This window comes from Sinocyclocheilus rhinocerous, unplaced genomic scaffold, assembly GCF_001515625.1.
Source record: "Sinocyclocheilus rhinocerous isolate Xijiao unplaced genomic scaffold, SAMN03320098_v1.1 scaffold1129, whole genome shotgun sequence".
Taxonomy (NCBI): domain Eukaryota; kingdom Metazoa; phylum Chordata; class Actinopteri; order Cypriniformes; family Cyprinidae; genus Sinocyclocheilus; species Sinocyclocheilus rhinocerous.
The window spans coordinates 198,534-220,544 of NW_015634513.1; the positions used below are offsets into that span (position 1 = coordinate 198,534).

Genomic DNA, 22,011 nt, shown 5'->3' on the forward strand with positions numbered 1-22,011 from the left:
GTGTGTGTGTGTGCATGTGTAACACTTTCTGCAAACAGGGGGGGGGGAATAATATATATAATATATATAAAAAATATAAATAGTTAATTATTAAAATAAATTATAAGATAAATGACGCCATATGGTGTAGTGATTTTAAACAAAAAATGATTTGACGAATTTTTAATGTTGCCAGCAGGTGGCGACATAGTTCATTCATTACTTTGTTTCTGTTGGTGCTGCCGGTGTTCTCTGTCACCCATACACAGTAGAACATCAAAACATCTTGGATAAAGATAGACAACTGCACAAACTGTCTCTAAATAACAGCTAATGAAAGGTCAATCTAATTAAAAAAACAGGACTGAGACATGATATAATGTGCTGCTAATTTAAATTGTCTGATCGGAATGTAAAAAAAAATGCTTTATTTTATAACAAAAATAGCGTTGTGGCAAATAACAAAATAACTGAAATAATTTGTAAAACACCTTAAAAGAGCTGAAAAAAGTAAAGAGACTTTAATGCTGATTATTCCACAGATGTAACTACAGCAATTCATGTACTCAACATTTTGTGTGGTGAAGGTTAGGCTAAGGCTTATGTTAACATTTTTAGGGTACAAAATTCAGTTTTTTCCAATCATTTTGGCATTAATATTGGAACCTTTAAAAACTCTAGACACAAAACTCATGACTAATGACCAAAATGCCCTTTTTTTTTTTCAAAACAATACTTTTTCCAAATTGCTTGCATTTTTTCAAAATACAGCATAAACCATAGATGTATGAACAGTAATACAGCTGTTCAGAATAAAACAACTGTTGCATTACTAGTTTTATATTTAAAAAAAAAAAAAAGACAAAGAAAAGTTACATCAACTCCAACAGAGTTGCTGTAGTTGCTGAATTTTTTGTAGGCCCTAAACAAGTTAGCGTTTTAGCACTTCCAGTTCCATCGTCCTGAAGTCAATGGGTTTTTTTTTTTGGTTAAATGCCTGAAAGTTTGTGGTCAACACAAGCTCAAGATATTTTCATGATTTATTCTACGACATAAAATACATCAAGTAATACCCCCTTATGATTTTTTTTTAGTTTTTACTTGTCTTAAAAAGTGGCTGATAACAAGTGGCTAAGTACAGAGGTTGTTGGGAGATATTAAACGTCATCACTCTGTCTGAACCAGATAACTCATCTACCAACTAGTCCGCTTTTACAGGCTTGTTCCATTTATAATCACGCTCTTGCAAAGTATACTCCAACTCCAAATTTCAGGGAATTTAAAAAAAAATAAAGACCGAAAAAGCTGTTGGAAACTTAGTGGCAGTGACGGTGAAGTCATGAGGCCGTGGTGTAGTTTATTTATAATGTAGCCTACGTTTTCTTTTTTTTTTACTTCTGGTGATTGCATTTAGGCTTTAAAATTCGTAAATGTTGTGTTCATGTTTGATGATTATCATGATAATGATGCTGGGTCAATTTGACTGACAATACAAACGATGAACCCCTCACACATCTACCTATTATTACTGTAGAAACCGGAAACATCTGTAGTCTCACTTATGGTCTCATTACACCATTATACGCTGTAGTCTCATTATTCTGTTTTTTGTTTACATGCACATTGTCTGCTTGAAGTGCTAGCATTCTACAAACACAGCATACACTCAGATCTGCACATATGAATGAAAAACTGTCTGTAGTATTCTCTCTAGTGTTTTTATAGTGATGTATTGACATGTAGGACTATAATAAAATGTGTATCACATATTTTGTACAACAAAATTTAATAATAGTATGACCAATTACACGGTGAAACTACTGGTCTCTTGCGTGTAGGTCATCTAAATTATTGTTCCTATGATACTTCATGAGTTATTTGAACCAATAATTCTGCAAGTGTGAGGTTTCTGATGTGAATGCACAATGCATCATTTTGAACATTGGACAGCCTATGTTAGAAGTGAAGGTTTTGTTTTTAAAAAAATACATCATGGTTCTAAAATTAGTGCCAAAGTGATTGTAAAATAAATAAAAATCACAACATATGTACAAGCAGACACTGAATAACTACAAAATAGTGACTACAAACTTTAGAAACATTAGATACCTTCACTGATGAACTTTATATCTTCTGTTAACCTGTTGTTGGTTTATATCATCAAAATTATGTATCGTCTCAGGAACATGGCAACTTAAAAACTGAGAATATAAATCTCTTTCATGTCTCAACCAAATCAAAATCAAACGTATGCCCTTGTGATAACAGATGATTTAACATATGTGACCCTGGACCAAAATAACAGTCACAAGTGTCAATTTTTCGAAACAATCTTGACTTAATATCCTAATGATTTTTGGCATAAAAGAAAAATCAATAATTTTGACCCATACAATGTATTTTTGGCTATTGCTACAAATATACTCCAGCGACTTAAGATTTCAGGGTCACATATGTTCTAATTTCTAAGCTCTTGAGTGACTGAAAACCTAAACTACTACAGTCTGAATAATTTTGTCTTATTCATGTTTCCGTGCATAAAACATGATATCATTGCTCTATAATTCAATATTGCAGCGCTTTTTTTTTGCTGGAGCTTCCCATCACTGCACATTTTGAGCGTCTCGTTTGTGTGACACCCTCATTAGGATTTTCTTGGCGTCAGGTCTTGTGGTTTCTATTATTTGAGCTACTAAAGTGAATCAGGTGTATTTGTTGTCCATAACGACCTCTAGCGGACGCACAAAATACTGCATGTGATTTATTGCTGCCAAATGAACTTGGACCTGTAATTCTGCCAGTTTGATCAAATTTACGAACTAAAACCGTTAAAAATAAATAAAGTAACAACTTAAAAACTATATAGACATCTTAAAAACCTAAAAATGACAAAAACACAGTTACTAACATTTTAACATCTAAGTCCAAATATTTAAAAAATTCAATAGTACAGGTGCATCTCAATAAATTAGAATGTCGTGGAAAAGTTCATTTATTTCAGTTATAGTTTCACTATTTCCTAGATCCGCCAGATCTGTATGTCTTTACAAAAAATAAATGATTTGAAACATTTTGTATTGGTACAAAATGCCATTTTATTGAGTTCATCACACACGTCAATACGACGCTCGTTCCAACCTGATTGCCATTTTGCTAAGATATAACTTCACGACATTCTAATTTATTGAGATGCACCTGTACATCAATGATCCTAAAATAACACTGTTTCACTATTTCCTAGATCCGCCAGATCTGTATGTCTTTACAAAAAATAAATGATTTGAAACATTTTTTATTGGTACAAAATGCCATTTTATTGAGTTCATCACACACGTCAATACGACGCTCGTTCCAACCTGATTGCCATTTTGCTAAGATATAACATGATATAACAGTAAAGACAGCAACAGCTATTAAAAACAAAACCAAAGCAAACATAAGGAATCAGACAACATTTGTCAACATCAGAATCACACCACAGTTGACTTAAACCAAGAAATAAACTCTTCTTTGTAATTTGACAGACCCCTGCTTGCCCTGAGTGTAATCTATGGGGTTATATTTTGAGCTGTTTTATGAGTAATAATATATAGTGAAATGTTGTAATTTTTTCTTCCAAGATCAGTTTTGATCTCATCTAACAGATGCTAGTATACCATATTATTACGCTCTGCCCACATTCACGTCTGCATACACTAAGGGTAAAAGCACAATGGTGAAATTTCAAAAGGTCTATATGATGACACTTTAAATGGATATTAATATATTTTTTGCTCTCCTCCCTCTATTGTTATCACTTACATCTCCTCAAAGAAAAGAAAAAATGGTTTAGTTCTGGAACACTTAGATATGGAACTCACAACAAACAAACAAAAAAAGATAGATACAAACACACCCCAAATCACTTCTTACCAACCATGAAGATTATTCATATAATTTCTAAATTACTCTCCCTTCATATGCAGAATCCGCCCCTTCAGCTTATAAAGTGACATCATTACATGATCACATAAGAGGTCCATTCATATTTAACAAACAATCACTAAAAAAAAATAAAAATAATAAACCTTCAGAAATGCTCTCATTTGAAAAGAAGCCACTTTTCCATTCATAAAGTGAACATTTAAAGTGGATGCCTTGATATGTCTGCAAACAGCTATCTATTTAATCTATGGATATAATCGAATAGTTCCATTTAGCGGAGTCGTTTATTTCTCCCAAAAAATGAGGCAGCTTCCTGTTAGCTTCAGGAACCGAACTACTGAACTACAAATCATGGCGTTTAGAGGCATCCTGTCCAAATAATCACATCAAATAAGGAAAGGAAAAAAACAAAAGCAAACTCACCCACCCTAAGTTATCTATCCATAGACACTATAAGTAAATATAGTCTTTAGCTACTGACCACTCAGACCAGTCTTTTTCAGCGCAAAGGTGAAAATAGACTTTTACAGCTAAAAATAGATTTTTTTGCTCTCCAGATATTAGGTATATAACCCCTCCCCTAGGATTTATATAGTAAGAAATTCCATAAGATCTACAAAATATAGCAATGCCATCTTTAAAAAATAGTTCTGCTTCTTTAAATATTTAGAATACATTCATGACTATTGGTAGTGCCTTAATGAACGGTGGCAGGGCTGCTGTGTCGTCACTGGGTCAGTATCTAGTTTGGTATTCATGGTGCCATCTGTTGAAGTCATTGTAGAACAGAACAATGCTACCAGACGCCATTCCAGTGATGATGCATCTGCACAGCAGTGAAGAGGACAAAGAGAGGGAGACAGAAAAGTGTCCGATAAATATTAGACTGATATTTTGACTGCAGAGTTCATTTATGGGAGAGCAAAGACAGCTGTAACATTTTGGTTTCTGCTTATTCCAGATTGTTTTTTATTTTTTTTGTATATTTATTTTTATTTAGACCTTTGGCTTTTTGTCTCAAACATCTTTAATATGTCAGCAGTCATTACTCATGCCAGTTATACAACATGATCAAGTCTGATATAAAAACTAGAAACTAGAAGTAAATGAAATACTAGACTCATCCTCAGACTACAGTACATGTACAGATACAACAATCCAGACCAATACTTTATGTATTTAATTTTATTACATTTTTTATATTCCATTTTCATTTTTACTGGATCCTTTTCTGGAAGAAGTATTTTGTAATGTAGCAAATGAGACCAGAAACAACTCAAAAACATACACTGCCATTCAAAAGTTTGGGATCAGTAAGATTTTTGTTTTAAAAGAACGAAATTAAAAAAGTTCCCACAAACATATTAAGCAGCACAAACTGTTTTCGACGTTGATAATAACAATAAATGTTTCTTCAGCACAAAATCATATGCGAATGATTTCTGAAGGATCATGTGACCAATCTGAAGACTAGTGTAATGGCTGCATTGCCATCACAGGAATGCATTTGATTTTTCAATGTATTAAAATATGGAAACAGTTGTTTTACATTTTAATAATATTCACAATATTACCGTTTTTACTGTAGTTTTGATGCAGCTTAGGCGAGCATAAGACTTTTTTTTCGAACACAATAAATAATATTACACAGTCTAACTCTACTTTTAAACAGTAGTTTATGTATGTTTTGAAGAAACTTGTCTATTTTGAATGAATTCACATCTGTGGCCATTGCTAAAAATGTGTGTTATTTTGCTAAGAACGACTGGATTGAATTGTGTATTTATAAAATGTTACAATTATCCCTGCTCTTCCCTATGTCAAAACGGAGATATTGTTATTTATATCTTTTTATCATTAGTCTAGAAAAGGGACAAGAACTTAGTTGGTGTCTTCATGTATGCTACCTTTGGTCATGTGACATAGCCATCGAGCGTATTCCAGCATCACATCCTGGGTAAGTGAAGAGCTGTTTGAGATCATGGATCTGCCACACGCTGAGAACTCCTGCATCTCCTCCAGACAGCAGATACTGTCCATCTTTACTTAGCAGCATCGCCTGGAGCAAAAAAAAACAAACATGATATTCATTGTGTAAACAGAAGACAGTCATTTTGTCACACATATGGTCAGTATTTTCTGCTTTTCATTTTTTCAAGTCAAAGCCGTGGGTTCATGTAATTTCAGATGAAATAGAAGTCATACAAATACGAATGAAAGATTTTGGCTTCACAGTAAATATACAGTAAAGCCTATCAGTCATAATGTCATTTAAAATCTTGTTATTAAAAGTAATTAACCACTCAAAAGGACCCCCGACCTTTTAGCGGCCTTTCATGTTTCTCCATGATAAATAACACTGATAAGAATTTGATTTAAACGTGCTTTTTTTTTTTGCCCTCGGCTCAGTGAATAAGCTCTTTGTAGCGAGTGATGAATGTCTGGAGCGTCCGGCTAACCGGTGATTACAGGGGTTTATTGACACCCCTGTGGACCTTAGAGTGAGTGTGTCCTGCCAGTGGCTGCCTCATCCAATCAAAAGCCTCACAAGTCCCTTTCTTTCCCAGCATGCACGGGGCCAACCTGGCGAACAGTTTGTTTCTTAAACCGCTGTAGTGGTGGTATCCTGCGGCGAAGGGTAGACAGAGTATGAGATTTATTCTGTTCATCTGGTTTTCCAGTGTGCACATGGGCTGTGTAACACTTTAGAGGTCCCACGAGAAACACAGATAATATAGAACAGCAAACACACTGGGCTCTTTCTTTCACTACACACACACACACACCTCCACACTCTTGTGGGAGAAGATGCTGTAATGACAGTGTGTTTGCAAAGTGGCTGTTAAGTGTAATTAATTAGATTTAATATATAAACTTGACAAATTGCATTAACCGGTTATTTTCCTTTAGAGGGTTTTGATGTATCATTTATAATTCCGATCCTAAAACAGGTGATGCTTACAGCAGAATCTAGAATGGAACGGAGAACTAGTTGTCACAAGGGCTATATTTTAGGACCTATTAGGTTTTGACTTAAAAGTCCATTTACAAAAATGCTTGTTTTCTCAAGCAACGATTTGTATATTGATTTAAATGACCTAGTTCAAAACCCTTTTAAATTCAGTTTAACTTTGTTCTTTAGTATTTTTTCATAAATGTGAGGGTGGAATATCATGTTTTACATAAATTACATAGATTTTAACTTATGTTTTTTATTAATAACAATAAAGTATTATTGTTATTACTACTACTATTGCATGTTACCTTTTCACTGTGGTTTCACGAACAGTTTTGTGTTTTATAATGATTTTATAGTTTTTTTCTTCTTTTTCTGTAAAACTATTAATTAGCCTGTAATAAGTTAAATGCAAATATGTTGCAGAAGGCAGCTTTTTATTTTATATAATTTCACCTTTTCAAAAAAAAAAAAAAGTATTCTTCTCAATTACTGCTACATTCTTATTGTGGTTTCATGAACAGTTTTGTTTCATAATGATTTTATTGTTCATAATTATTTCATTGTTATAAAAAAGATGGAGCAATTAATAAAACACAATGTTCTAAACTCGACCATTGTCATATAAGCTACAAAAGCTACAAAATGAATGATCAAACTTTCCTGCTCACACACTCTCCTCATTCCCCACTACCACAGTCAAGAGTGAAATAGCCAGTATCAATCACAGAGACTGTTCTGCTAGATCGCTGTCCAGCAGACTTCAGACAGTTACAGCAGCTGGGATTTGAGTGCATTTGCGTGCATGTGATCTCTTTTGATTTGTTTTGGATATATCTGAGATGTGTGTAATTAGGGTTCAGGTTACACTGTGGCAAACCCCCGAGCACTTTACTTCAGTTGTGGTATAAAGCAGAAGCTTGCGACAGACATATGAGATCAAAATCACACAGAAGGGAAGCATCACCAGAGACTGTCACAACTCTGTCTCCTTTAATGACAGGCAAAGAATCAAGTGATTCTTCAACGTTTTTCATCCAAGTGAGTGTCCAAAAGTGCTTAATATGAATAATCTCAAACTCTCAAATTGATACAAACTCCACCCTGTGACTCATTCTGTGACTTAATGATATGGTTTGGTCATTGCTGCAACATGAATTAAGTCTTCTGTTCGAATGCGTCTTATTACTTCAAAGATGTCTGAGAAAATATATCAGTACATAATCCAGCATTCATGGTGGTCCCTCTGGACCAGGTCTGGAAAAGGGTCTGTGAGAAGCAGAGATGTCCAGGTTGCAGAACAGGTTCGGTCAGAATCATAAATCAGTGGTCTCCTCCCAAGGCTGCCATTCCAGAATCCTCCAAGATGGCTGCCGTGACTCAGATATCTGACTTACAGTCATGCCGTGATTTTAAACAACAGGGTTGTGTTGGATGATGCCCCACTGTGTTTTTTTTTTTCTCCTGATCTGCTGATCTGTCTGTGTTAGGTCAGGACATGTCTGGCACGAGTAAAGACTGGATTTATGAAGACTTTAATGTACTCCATTGCGTATGTGCCGAAGGCTCGGGAAACGTCTGCTAAAATGGTTACTAACAGACAGACACTCAGTTGTGGGCTCCAGAGAGTCATTCATGTATTATTTCTACTTGTCCAAATTAATGTTCTGTCAGACCATCAGCATGAAGACTCACTTTCTCAGCAACAAACTGTCCCAGCAAACCACACACTAAACCGCACACACCCTCTTCTCCACAAACACACACACTGTCACAAAGATGACACTTCATCTGGCATGAGAGGAGCTTACAGTTGTGTGTCTGTGTGTACGCTGATGTTAAAAATGGTAATGAGAATTTGAGGACTTGGAAATGAGCAATGACTGATCATAAATACATATTTCTGTAACATGATTTATTTATTTTTTGCTACTTTTCATGTGGATCATATGTGTAAACTAAAATGTGCCAAAAGCACCCTTGCTTTTGATTTTGGGATTAGTTACTGTGACAATTTTGCAGTAATATTGGTTAGGCGGAGACAGTGTTCAAATTAAGGGTATTATTTTGTTGTAGTAAATAACAATAACTTAATAAATAAATAAAATCTCAAAGCTCAGCTGATTTAGGCTGCAATCACATTAGAATGCTCTAGGCTAGGGCTTCTGTTTTTAATAACTAATAAATCGCAAATAAGACACAAGAAACAATCAAAATGAAAAAAAAAAAAAAAAGATCTACTCCACTTTCCCAGATTTGAAGTCTGTCCAAAATTTCAATTTGTGATGTTTAGAACCTCTACTGGTCCCACCACTTCATTGTACAGTTCAGCTTTAAACAAATTTGAACTTTTGTACGCAGCGGAATGTGAAATTAGCATGAGCTTGTGTTTCCAGTCTCCTGTGTGTGAGATGAATGGAAGTCAATGGAGTCTAGCGTGCCTGCGGCTTTATTTGAACACACAAATAATCAAAATAAACTAATTTAGCCTCTTATGCTGTGAACCCTTTCAAAATTACTTACATCTGATTTACATCAATTATACCAAAAATTGTGTTGGCTTTGAACAAGGACAATAATCAATTAAATCCTCTAGAAAATCACTACCGTTCAAAATGTAGGGTCTATACAATTTTTCAATGTTTTTGAAAGAGGTTTCTTGTGCTGATCAAGGCTGGATTTATTTGATCAATTGATCAATCATCAAGTGATATTGTAAGATAATATTAAAATTTAAAATAAAAGTTTTGAATTTTTATATATATTTTGAGATGTCATTTATTTCTGTGATTAGAAAGCTGAATCTACATTACTCCAGTCTTCAGTCTCACATGATCCTTCATGCTGATTTGATAAATGCTGAAAAAGGTTGTTACGTAATATTTTTTTGGGAAACAATGATACCTTTATTCAGGATTCTCTGATAAATAGAATAGCATTTATGTTTTAAAGCTTTAAAAACATTTTTTTTATTTAAACTAGAAATTTGAATGCAAATATGTTTACTGTCTTTACAGTCAATTTTGATCAATTAATTGCATCCTTGGTGAATAAAAGTATTAATTTCTTTAACACTAGAACTACCGAAATTCTATAACTACTAGAATGGCCATAGCGGTCATTCTGACCGTTCATACTAGACTGAACTGAATGCCATTTTTGTCATATCATATTACATTCGAAGCTTCTTTTGAGGTTTTACAATCAAGCTTTGAATGTCTGTCGTCATATTTTATGATGTCATCACCCTAAAAAATACGACATTTTTTGTAATATTTAATTATAAGAGCTATGTAGACCGCTCCCTGAATGTGCGTGCCTCGCTTCGTGTCCGGCAAGCGGGACAGCAAAAGTTGTGAGCAAAAGAGCAGTGAAAATGTGGTATTTGAAAGTCTAAATGCCAACAAATATGAACCGAAGCAGAATATTTCTGTAGATAAAACATTTTGTGAATTTCGGAAGTGATTACATACATATTTTTTCTATACATTTTTACTTTTATACTTTACAACGCTCTGGAGTTATTGGAAATGCTTGGATCACATGAATCGGAAACAATTCTATGCAGCCACCACTGGAATTGTGATCCATGAATAAATGGATCTGTTATGATAGTATAGGCAATAATAAACATCAAAACAAACAAAAACAAACAAACAAAAAAAAACTAATTAGTTTGTTTTATTTCACAATATCAGTCTTGTCGGGGCTAAAATTAGGCTATATGCATTAGCTATAGCATTACACTAGCATAAAATAATAATAGCCATTATTATTATTATGGCTATTTTGTCATAACATTGAAGTAGGCTATTATTGATAACAGCCAGGCTATAGTCTTCCAGCGTAACATACCTGGAACCGTGGCAGATTAAATGACAGCACTTGTCGAATTGGAGGTGTCCACCTGGCTTTTTTACGAACGGGAATTTTACAATAGAATATAAAAACAACTTGCACAAAAGTTGCTAGGCAACAGTGACGTGCATCTTCAACCGCGGGAAAAAGTCACAAAAGCAGAAATTATACGCCGTCTGTAATGCAAACGGTCAATTTGACCGCTTTGGCCATTCAAGGTAGAAATACTCAGAACTCTTTTGTGTTTTGTAATTTTAATAAAATAACAATGTTATATAAAATATACACATATTTAGGAAAAGTCAGGGTATTATAGTTATATGGGTTTTATTTCAACAAATTTATTACATTTCAAAATTTAAAAACGGTCAAATGACTGCCTTGTTAGTTCTAGTGTTAAAAGTCTAAACTTTTGAATGGTAGTGTACAACGATCACTGCTGATTTATCTTTGTTCATAATACTAAATATTAGTACAGAAATGTACAAAATAATTCCAGGATCAGCATTCTGAAAAATGACGCAGGCTGATCCTGCATTATGTCATATTAGTTGAATAATAAGTGTGTTAAAGAGCAGAGCCGCCCCTCTTCTATGTTACTGCAGACTCTGCTGTTTATTGAAAACAAATGGAACCTGGACACAATGAGGAAACTAATCAAGCTTGGAGCGGCAGAGAGCAGAGGAGCGCGTAACAGAGCCGGCCTGTTAAATGGGATGCAGGTGTGGGTATGTGTGTGCAGGACAGAGAGAGAGAGAGAGAGAGGGGCAGACGCAGAGCTCTGTGAATTTTCCCAGGCCCAGAGGAAAGAGAAAGTGATGGAGCAGGAACAGGGGAAAGAGAGCTGGCCGATTTTAGGACCTCTGCCCGCCAATGACAAATGTGTCCTCTAATGCAGGAGGCCTTGCCGCTGGCCATAACGCTCTCTTGCTCACTCTCATACACACATGCAAGTTGAGTGGCATTTCGTAGCCCTGCAGATCAAAGGACAGATCTGGACCCTTAGGGTTCAGAAGCCAAAAGAAAGAGAGATGGAGAGAGGAAAGAAGGAGGCCCGTAGGCAGATCATGCCAGCATTTAATCACACTCCAGACAGCTGACATGATAAAACACAGAGTCTGAGAAAATAAATGGAAAGAGAGTAAGAAAAGGGGGGACAAATGGACATGCAAGAGCTGCCCAACCCTTTCCCCTTGCTTACTATTCCCAAATAATTATACAGAGGGGAGTTTATGCTCATGTTTACCTTGATGTTGTCTTCCACCTCCATATGTCCCAACAGTTTTCCATTGATGCTGAACACACAGAAGTGGCCCTTGTCATAATAAATGACACAGTGACCCTCGGTGGAGGACAGAACCAAACGTGGTCGCACACAGCCGTCTGGACCCTCCAGAGACCTCAACAGGTCACCGTTCATAGAGTGGACAAGACATGGACCCTCTGTTGTCAAACACATACAGACACATGAGGGTCAAATCAGACAGAATTATATTGTGCTGCTGCACTTACTTGTTCATGTGTTATTTGTGACGTAAAATGGTCTGTTGATTCTAACATTTTCATATTTCTTCAGCCTCTGACATATTTATTATTTCCAGGCCAAAAAACATCTTATCCAGGACGCCATGTTTAGGGTAAGATATCTCAAGAATTATGATTGCTAGCCTCATAGGAATCGGTAAATACACTTTTTTTTTTCTCACAAATAGCTCAAATAGTTAGGGGTCTACTAAGTGCCCAAGTATTTTCATAACTGGCCCCAAAAGTTGGAAGAAAGAGAAAAATCTAGAGATGTGTTAATTACACTAATAAAAACATCAAAGATTTTAATAAAAGTGTTTAGATCTAAAAAACATAAGCTATTTTACAAGTCTCTGTCATGATTAAAATGTGAAATATTAACATTCAAGTATGGCAAGACAATTTGTTCATTTTAAAGAACTCATTTGATAATGCTGACTATGTAGGGCAGTTTTGTAAATGTACATTTATATGTGTACTGTTCTCATGCAAAAAGACAAGTTTGACCCAGTAAGCAAAACCAATCATACAAATTTAATCAACAACAAACACAAATAAATGAAATGTAAAATTAATACAAATAAAATTTTCATAGCAATAAAAAAAAAATTTTGAAAACAAAAATACATAAAATGAACGAACCAACTAATTCTATGATCATTGTTAATGCATGAGTGTGTATTTACCTCTGCAGCCACTAATGACCAGTCCCAGCTCTGCACACACACTTGCACACGTGACTTCACAATCATGACCCGTCAGAATTGCCCGGGGAGTCACAAATTCTGCTGGAGACACACACACACACACACACAGAGTTGATGATCAAAGACAGTAAATACAATAGAAACAAGAACAAAATAATAATCACAATCACTACATTACACCATAAATGACATAACAATTGCATTTGTGTATTTAACATTGCTGTCAATTTCAGTTTAAATTAGTTTTTTTATTTGTTTTGTACTCTGTGATAATTTAATTAGAGTGTGTAATCACTGCAATCAGACACTCGCAACTGTTACAGTGTGTGTACACTTCTGCCATCCATGTGTCCTTCTGTAATCAGTCTAATGAGCTCTGCTAGTATTCGTGTGTGCTTTCTGTCCATATCACTCATACAAAAACACCTGTCTCTCTCAAAGTGTGAACAGTTAAGGTAATGTCAAAAATAACAGTTAACAAACTAATGAATTCTCTTTCTATCTAGACACAAAGAAGTCAAACACACATTTAATTGTCTTAATCCAGCTGGCCTCTCTCTGTCTCTTTCTCACACACACACACACACACACACACACACTCACACTCACACTCACACTCACACTCTCTCTCAGCGTAGATGTATAGGTTTCATTAGGTGGCAAACTTCCTAAATGTCTCAGCTTTGAGTTATACCCTACAACTCTGGGGATTAAAGCCTGATGTCGGATTGTGCCCCGAAAAGATCAATAAAACTGATATATTGGTGTATCGTTTAACCTCCCCGTCATCGGCCACCATTTGGTTCGCATTAGGACAACATCTGATTACAATCTAATACCTATATACTGCATACTATTTATCTGTACTGAAAATGCACACTAGAGAGTATCATTTACCCATAAGAGAAAGAGGGAGAGAAAATGAATACATAAACGCAAGACAATTCTAGAAAAAAAAATGCAGTAATATCTGTAACTGAAACAGCGTCGGACTGAATTAGTTTTAAAAATCAGGGTTCATGAAAATGCTGTGCATTATTTGGCCACTAGATGGCAGTGTGGTCAACAGAATCAATCCAACAATTCTCCACTGTGCACAGCCTAGGCATGGTCTGTATTTGAAATCATACTGTAACTTCATTCTTGCCTGAAATGAAGAACTGTGTCAAATTTAAAGAAATAAAAAAGTATCTAAGTACCATCATGTATAATAACATAAATTCACATTAATATGTCTGGAATTGTCACTATTTAGTAACCAGACAGTGTACATAGATTTCAGCTCTAAAAGTAATTTTGACATTTTCTACCACGTGTATGCTGCAGAATCATGAACCATGTTTGACTTGTGAAACTTAAATCAGTATTATTCCTAATAGATTGATAGACATATAATGTTTTAATAAATACAATAAAATAAAATACATTTTTAAAACATCAGAATTTGTTAACAAAATCATAATAATACATATGTAGTTTGGACAAGTTATGGGGGGTTTGAACTGATTCCTGCAAAGTTTCCTGATTATCTTGATATGACTGAAAAAAAAAATCTTTGAAATTTCATCTGATAATATTACTGGATAACATGGCCTGTACATGTGTTACAAGAGAGACTCAGAGATTCAGTTTGATTTCACTATAGATGAAGGTCTGGCTCTTAGGTTCTTTAATGCCACTGATGTCAACCATCAACCTACAGTCATATTTATCTTTAGATGCTCATTACCCAAATCACAATTAGTCATAAATCCTGCCCCATTTGTAGAAGAGCACTTAACAGCATGTAGAGCATCCAAAAACTCCAAATTAGCAAAGGGGATGTGTGTGTTTTTGTGAGTGTGTGTGTGTGTAGAGTGCTTTGATCAGCACTGCAGCCATATGGTTAGTGTGTACAGGGGAAGCCTGTGGCATTTTTCACTTTTATTGAGTGTTCTCTCGCTCTCTCAGATAGATGGGACTGAACTCTCCTGAGCCGGAGACCTCCGAGTCACATTTACTGTCTCCCTCTGTGGCCCTCTGGCCTCCACTTTCATTCACTCACACACACACACACACACACACACAGGCAGGCAGGCCGATTCCATTTATGGTGTGATACTAGCCTGAAACTCAATCTTCTGAGCAGAGACCTGCTGTGGTCAGATGAAACTAGTTGTAGCTTCTGAAAGTGAGCTGTAAATCATTACACCAGCCTTGACAGACACACACTGGAATGTGTGTGTTTGAACAATGTGCTTTTAACACTGTTGCACTGCACTGATATCATCACCTGCATGAAAGCTTTTCCTATGTGTGATTGCTAAGCGCTGGTTGGGGATTTGGACTCTGAACATTACCCTGATCTTGACCTCTTTATGTGAGAACCATGAGGTTCTTCTGAGCATGATAATGATGAAACTATTTGTTCAGACATAGTATGGAGCTTTCATTAAAAGAAAATTAACATGACATTTGAGGATCACAAAAGGAGTTACTTAGCAGAATGTCCAAGTTGCTCTTTTCCAGACAATGACCATTTTCATTTTTGGGTGAACGTACACATCTGTATGTGGTTAAACATTTACAACTTACTTCCAGGGTTCTCTCCGATGCTGCTGTGCTTGCCGTTCCAGTACCAGAGCAGTAGTGTGGCGTCTCTGGAGCCGGACAGAACATAACAGTCTCCACCAATGTATGACTCTGAGCGGGCCAGACAGGTCACCACATCAAGATGGCCAAACACAATCTGTGTCAGTTTACCTGTTAACACACACAATACAGGAATGAAACCACTTACTGCAGAGTGTGAGGCAGTGGGGGTATGTACAATGCATAATATATATTTATAATGATTTTTTCCTCCATGATTCAAGGTCTGATTCTGGAGCATATCTTCATGGGGTCAGCAGTCTGCATTGTAGTACTCCCTGCAGGGCGTAAGTGAATGACTCTACTGAGATGATGCTGTCTGGTGAGTCGTTTACATATACCAGATGAGCTCACACACTCCCCAATTCTTCCCGCACTTTAAATATTTGCTTTTGGAGTGCTGCACGTGCATGCTGAAGTCTGTGTATGCATACGAAAAACAGCAATCGTTATCTGTCTGTCTCTCTGTCTATACTCTATAACTACCCTGTCTGTTGGTCTATACTGAAAACCTACCTACCTGTCTGTCTATTGCTCTACCTCTCTAATTACCTTCCTTTCTGTCTGTCTGTCTATATTGAAAACCTACCTACCTTCATGTCTGTTTGTCTATCGATCTGTCTAGCTACCTACCTACTGCCTGTCTACCTGTCTATCGGTCGGTCAATCCTGTCTGTCTATCTATCTACTTACCTAGCTACCTATCTATAGTATCTGACTGTGTTTCTGCCTGCTCGTCTATGGCCTTGTTCAGACTGTCAGCAAAAATACGACTTTCTGCAAATCCAGACATTATCCAGATGGGTTTTTGAAAGTCTGGACAGCAAAAAAAAACAAAAAATAAAACACATGAAATCAGATTTTTTCAAATCTGATTTAAAAAACACATATGAAAGTGGTTTGAAATGCGATTCCAACTGGACATTTACGGATGCTCACTCAACGCGACACACAACTATAATGCCAAAACCAATAACGGAAATGCCAAAAGACACACCCCGCACTGCACAGTGAAGCTGGCCATGACTACAGCACAGAACATCATACCAGTCTTCTCCATCGCTCCATCGCTGAGTTTTTCCTGTGCGACAGGGGAGTTCTGCACCACGACTCGACAGGCGCTTATTTGTAGAGTTAGGTGAAGTACCTCCAATTTTCCTGCAACCGTTTTGAAAGCTATACCTTGGTACACCTACATCATTACCAAAGCAACCCAAACAGATAGATTGGTTACGTCTGGACACACAAATAGTATTTGATAACTTGCGATTAATAGTGCATCCAGTCTGCCTGAAAAGATCTAATTCGAGAAAAGTTCGATTTGTCTGAACATAGCCGATCTATCTCTCTATCTTAACACAGCCTGTCTATCTTTCAAGAGGAAAACCCTTTTGCGTAGACTTTATGTGTTTGTGTGTGTATATCTCAGAGCTTGGGAGCGTTTGTGTGTGGTGTGATTCTATTGAAATTCAAGTTCCGCTTGCGTGACTTGCTTTCTGAGCCTCATCCTCATGGAGTCATGGTCCATCCGTGAGATGAGAAAGCTATCTGAACCCCGGGGCGATGGAGTTGTAATGCAGTCTGCAGGCTCATTTGTGACTTTTGACCCTTTCCTTTGTGTACTGTGGTGGAGGCGGTGTCTCCGTAGACACCGAGGTGGTTGGGGGGTTGTTGTGGTTACCTGTATCAGTGGAGTAGATGCGGAAGCTCTTGTCCCAGAAGCCACACAGCAGGATGAAGCGGTTGTCAGCCGTGATGACAAAACACTGAGCATTTACCTGGATGCTCTGATCTAACAGATCTGAGATCTGCCTTCTGTGAATGCCCACATTATTGGCTGAAAACAGAGAGAGAGAGTCACTTGTTATAAAAGCAATAACAACTTTTTGGTTAGAAAATAATTGGGTAAAGTGGAGAAAAATATAAACATCTTAGAAAAATAAAGCAATGATTAAGGAGGGAGATACAGAAAGAAGGACATTCACAGAGCGGTCGAGACATTAACAGTGGGAGTTAGATGGTGAAAAAAAGAGTCTTGACCCTAAAGGTCTACACCAATGTCTTGTAAGTGAATTCCTGACAACCTCCTAAGAGATTATAAAGACGTTAAACTATTAGAATGAGAAAATATGACATTTGTCAGGAATACTGTGCATGAGCACATGATTTGTGAAAGAATACATAAAACAGCAGAAGACAGAACAGTAAAGGAAAGACTAAAATAATCATAAAAAACGATGTGACCAAAATGTCATAAATTACAAGTTTTTTTTTTCTTTTTTAAACACACTAAGACAGAAAAAGTCAGAGAGATTGAAGAGGCCAGGCTACACAGAGTCAGGTGTGTGAGGCCCAGACACATTCATGACACATACCAGCGCTGCATCTGTGCTGGAGCAAGTGGACAGATTATCAACAGCAGAGTCATGCAGAATTTACTGTGTTTAAATGTGTGAGCTGTGTGGAATGCAGTCCGTCTAAATACATACATGACATTCTGGAGCAGGAGTGAAAGAAAATGAGCCATGAAAGATGTCTCTCCCCACACAGAGAGACAGAGGAGAGAGAGGAGAGTGTGATTTGTTGTTTTTGATGAATCTTTTAAAAGTAAAAAAAAAAAAAAAAAAAAAAAAAAAAAAAAGTCCAGCTTTAGTAAGACATTTTCTATGTAGCTCTGCTAGTTTCATATATTTTGCATCACTCTGTGGTCTTTTGCTTCTCGAACAATGCAATAATTTAAACTTAAATCAATATTTCATGCCCATTTATTTATTTGGTAGGTAAAAATGCAAGCAAGTCCCCAAAGTCATGTTCAAACACAGAATGGAAAACCTTACCAGAATGTCCTATTATTGCCAATGGGTTCGAAACGAAATGCAAAATACATCTGAATTTTTTTTTTTTTTGGTGTCCATATGCGTTTGGCCATATTATATTATATTATATTATATTATATGTGACCCTGGACCACAAAATCAGTCTTAAGTCGCTGGGGTATATTTGTAGCAATAGCCAAAAATACATTGTATGGGTCAAAATTATCAATTTTTCTTTTATGCCAAAAATCATTCGAATATTAAGTAAAGATCATGTTCCATGAAGATATTTTGTAAATTTCCTACTGTAAATATATTAAAACTTAATTCTTGATTAGTAATATGCATTGCTAAGAAATCCGTGTATCATTCGATCATTCGTTTTTTGATTTAATATTGAAAGTTGATTTTTTTTGCACCCTCAGATTCCAGATTTTCAAATAGTTCTTGACCAAATATTGTCCGATCCTAATAAACCATGTATCAATGGAAAGCTTATTTATTCAGCTTTCAGATGTTCAAATCTCAATTTCAAAAAATTTACACTTAAGACTGGTTTTGTGGTCCAGGGTCACATATTATATTAATTACATTACATTACATTACATTACATTATATTATATTATATATTGTTTCAGACTCTTCACAAAAATGGTATATAAAAAAATGTCATAATGATTATGGATTGCTGAATGCTTGAGTTCAGATTTAATGAATTAGTGGATGACAGATGTGGAGGTGTAGAGAGAACACAGGTAAGAAAGAGGACACACACAGATAAGAGTAAGGATCAGGACGGCGACCATGAAGTGACAAACAGATACACTGGGTGAGATATTACTGTATATTAATATGAGCAGCAGGAGAGCTGAGATATACGATGAACAGGAGGAGAGAAAGAAACTTCAGAAAGGCTTCAGCCATATGTTATCACATATCTTCCCTCTCTCATCCCTTTATCCTCTTTTTCTTCCTAATCAACAGGTCGGAGGGATGAGAGGAGGACATATTGTCCTGACAGCGTGTGCCACGCGGCTTCAATCAGACATTATTACGCCATTCATATTCATTCAGTCTGACAGGACAGAGAGACAGAGAAAGAGAGAGAGAGAGAGAGCGCTGATGATGTACAGGCTAAGCCACAGCTCATTGCTTTCCAATTTGCATGCAAATGCTGATCTGAAGCTGAATGGCGGCTGGGTGAAAAACAGCACTCATCTCCTCCCAAGGGCCGGGCCCTCGCAACTCACAACAGCCAATCACAAATCACTCTACTGACGATTGACAAGCCACAGACCTATCAAAGGGTCAATCTCAACCGGTAACTGGTACTGCTGGTCCTGCACAGAAGAGCTTTGATGACCTGAGACAAACAGAGAGGACAGATGAAAAATAGATTTAATACTATGTACCATCAGGATACTTATTTATAGAGGTCAGTCAACAGTCATTTACTACAGCAGACAATACATTACATTACATTTAGTCATTTAGCAGACGCTTTTATCCAAAGCGACTTACAAATGAGGACAATGGAAGCAATCAAAATCAACAAAAGAGCAATATGCAAGTGCTATTACAAGTCTCAGTTAGCTTAATGCAGTACATGTAGCAAGGTCTTTTTTTAAATTATATAATAAATAAAAAGAAAACTGATAGAATCGAAAATGAAGAGCAAGCTATTTAGATGCCTTTTTTGCTTTTGTTAATTGTATAATAAATAAAAAGAAAACAAATAGATAGAATTCAAAAAGATTAGAGAAGCTAGTGTTAGTTTTTTTTTCCAGACAAAGGACAATAATAACAAAACAAAGAACATTGCTCTTCTGTAAAATAAATAAATAAACAAAAAAATGTTTTATTATTGGCTGAACACAAATATGCCATTAGGAGGGGTAATGAAGAATATCCTAATGGAAAACACTTTAAATGAAAGTAATCCTTCTATCCTTAGAATACAAGTTATTGATCATGTGACTATTACTGCTAGGAAAGGAAATAGAGAACTTAATCTTAATCAAAGACAGACATTTTGAATTTATAAATTAAAGGCTAATATATATATCCAGGATTGAATGAGGACTTGGATTTTTCTCCTTTTTATTTATTTGAAATGGTATTTTTTGAGTAGTGCTGGGCGATATGTCCAAAAAAAAAATCACAATAATTTTTTCATATCAATCGATACCGATAATTATCACTATAAATGTCAAATCCTTATTTCTTTCAAGTTTAAAGCAAGATTTTTGCTCCAAAGTGAAAGTTGTAGAAACCAGACTATTACTTTTCCTTAAAATAAATATCTTAATTTCTCGGTTTCTGCATGCATTGGTTCAAATGCCATCTTTAAAACGCCTCTCAGGCATGCAAGTGTAGCTCTTATCTCTTTGAATGGGGAAACATCAAATTCTCCAAAACTGTTCGCCATGCTTATGATTAAATTTCATATTTGAAACCGCCAATGAAATCATACAACAATTGTATCATAAATGTTGTTTATTTTGCTCAAATAGCGTTAAAAAAAGCATATTTTTCAGGCTAGACCTGCCAGTGCACATGCATGTCTCAGACCGCTTACTGTTTCTGTGACATCAAAATCAGAGACAAAAACACATTGATTTTCATTTAAACTGTTTAAAAAGGGTATTTTTGGTAGTTAACAGCATTTTTTGTTTCTGAAAACATTAATTTAAAATGTATTATTCCCAGAACAGATCCCAAACATCAATTAAAACCATCAAATTTGAAGAGATAAAGCACTTTTTTCAATTAGATTGATCTTTAATAAAGAAAAAAATAAATAAAGAAGAAGAGGCTGATAAATGGAGGTGGACAGGAAGCTGAATGCACGGCAGAGGAAGTGTCACATTTGATCCAGTTCAGGCTGAGATATCAGTGTCTAAGAAGCTGATGATTATACATGAACATCATCCTGCATTTCACGTTTTGGTGGATAATTTGTATGATATAATTTGCATGTTTTCATGTGATCTGCTTATGATGACAAGGTTAAAATTTGGATTTTTTTTTAAGTTACTTTTTTTTTTCTAAAAATGGCATGTTTCTGTTTTAATCACATTGTACGAATTCATACGAAATCATCACCTCATAAAATAGTTACATTTTCTTATGAGATTGGGTTGAGTAACCTGGTTAAAGGAACTGACCATTATCAGGGGTGTAAAGGAACAGATCACATGATTCAACAGACTTGTTCACTCCTTATCCATCACCAAACACCTTGCTGTCTGATCGTTCTTGCTCACCAGTAAGGCCGTGCCACTTGTTGACAGCGAAGAGGCGGTTGGCGGTGACTGTGATGACCGCTGGGTTGGTTAGGCCTGACTGTGTGTTGGCGGCCACGTGGGTGACAGGCGAGTTTGACGGGAACTTGAGTACCATGATGACGTCCTGCTGCATCTGCTCTGTGAACATCAGTGGGGTCTGCAGAAGGAGATACTGTTGAGTCCATGACCGCCATCATCAGCAGGGAGCGAGGAAGTGTAAAGGCAAAGAGAGTGATGGTTGGAGAGATAATGATAAAAGTTGGAAGAGAAGCAGGAAGATGGGAAATTAGGCAGCGAAAGACGGTGTAAAAGAGCACAAAAACTGAGAC

The 22,011-nt window shown here is 36.1% G+C and overlaps 1 protein-coding gene across 1 annotated transcript in view; it reads right to left on the reverse strand.

Moving 5' to 3' along the window:
- Positions 1-3,267: 3,267 nt before the first annotated feature.
- lrba (LPS-responsive vesicle trafficking, beach and anchor containing) overlaps positions 3,268-22,011 on the reverse strand; it is a 316,503-nt gene continuing 297,759 nt past the window's right edge. Inside the window, exons 50-57 of the mRNA XM_016559864.1 lie at positions 21,662-21,839; positions 19,693-19,758; positions 17,261-17,416; positions 15,523-15,690; positions 12,928-13,029; positions 11,964-12,160; positions 5,811-5,962; positions 3,268-4,729 (exon numbers count right to left, since the gene is read on the reverse strand). Of these exons, the coding sequence (XP_016415350.1) occupies positions 4,639-4,729; positions 5,811-5,962; positions 11,964-12,160; positions 12,928-13,029; positions 15,523-15,690; positions 17,261-17,416; positions 19,693-19,758; positions 21,662-21,839 (1,110 nt within the window). The 3' untranslated portion in view covers positions 3,268-4,638. The remainder of the gene's footprint in view (positions 4,730-5,810; positions 5,963-11,963; positions 12,161-12,927; positions 13,030-15,522; positions 15,691-17,260; positions 17,417-19,692; positions 19,759-21,661; positions 21,840-22,011) is intronic.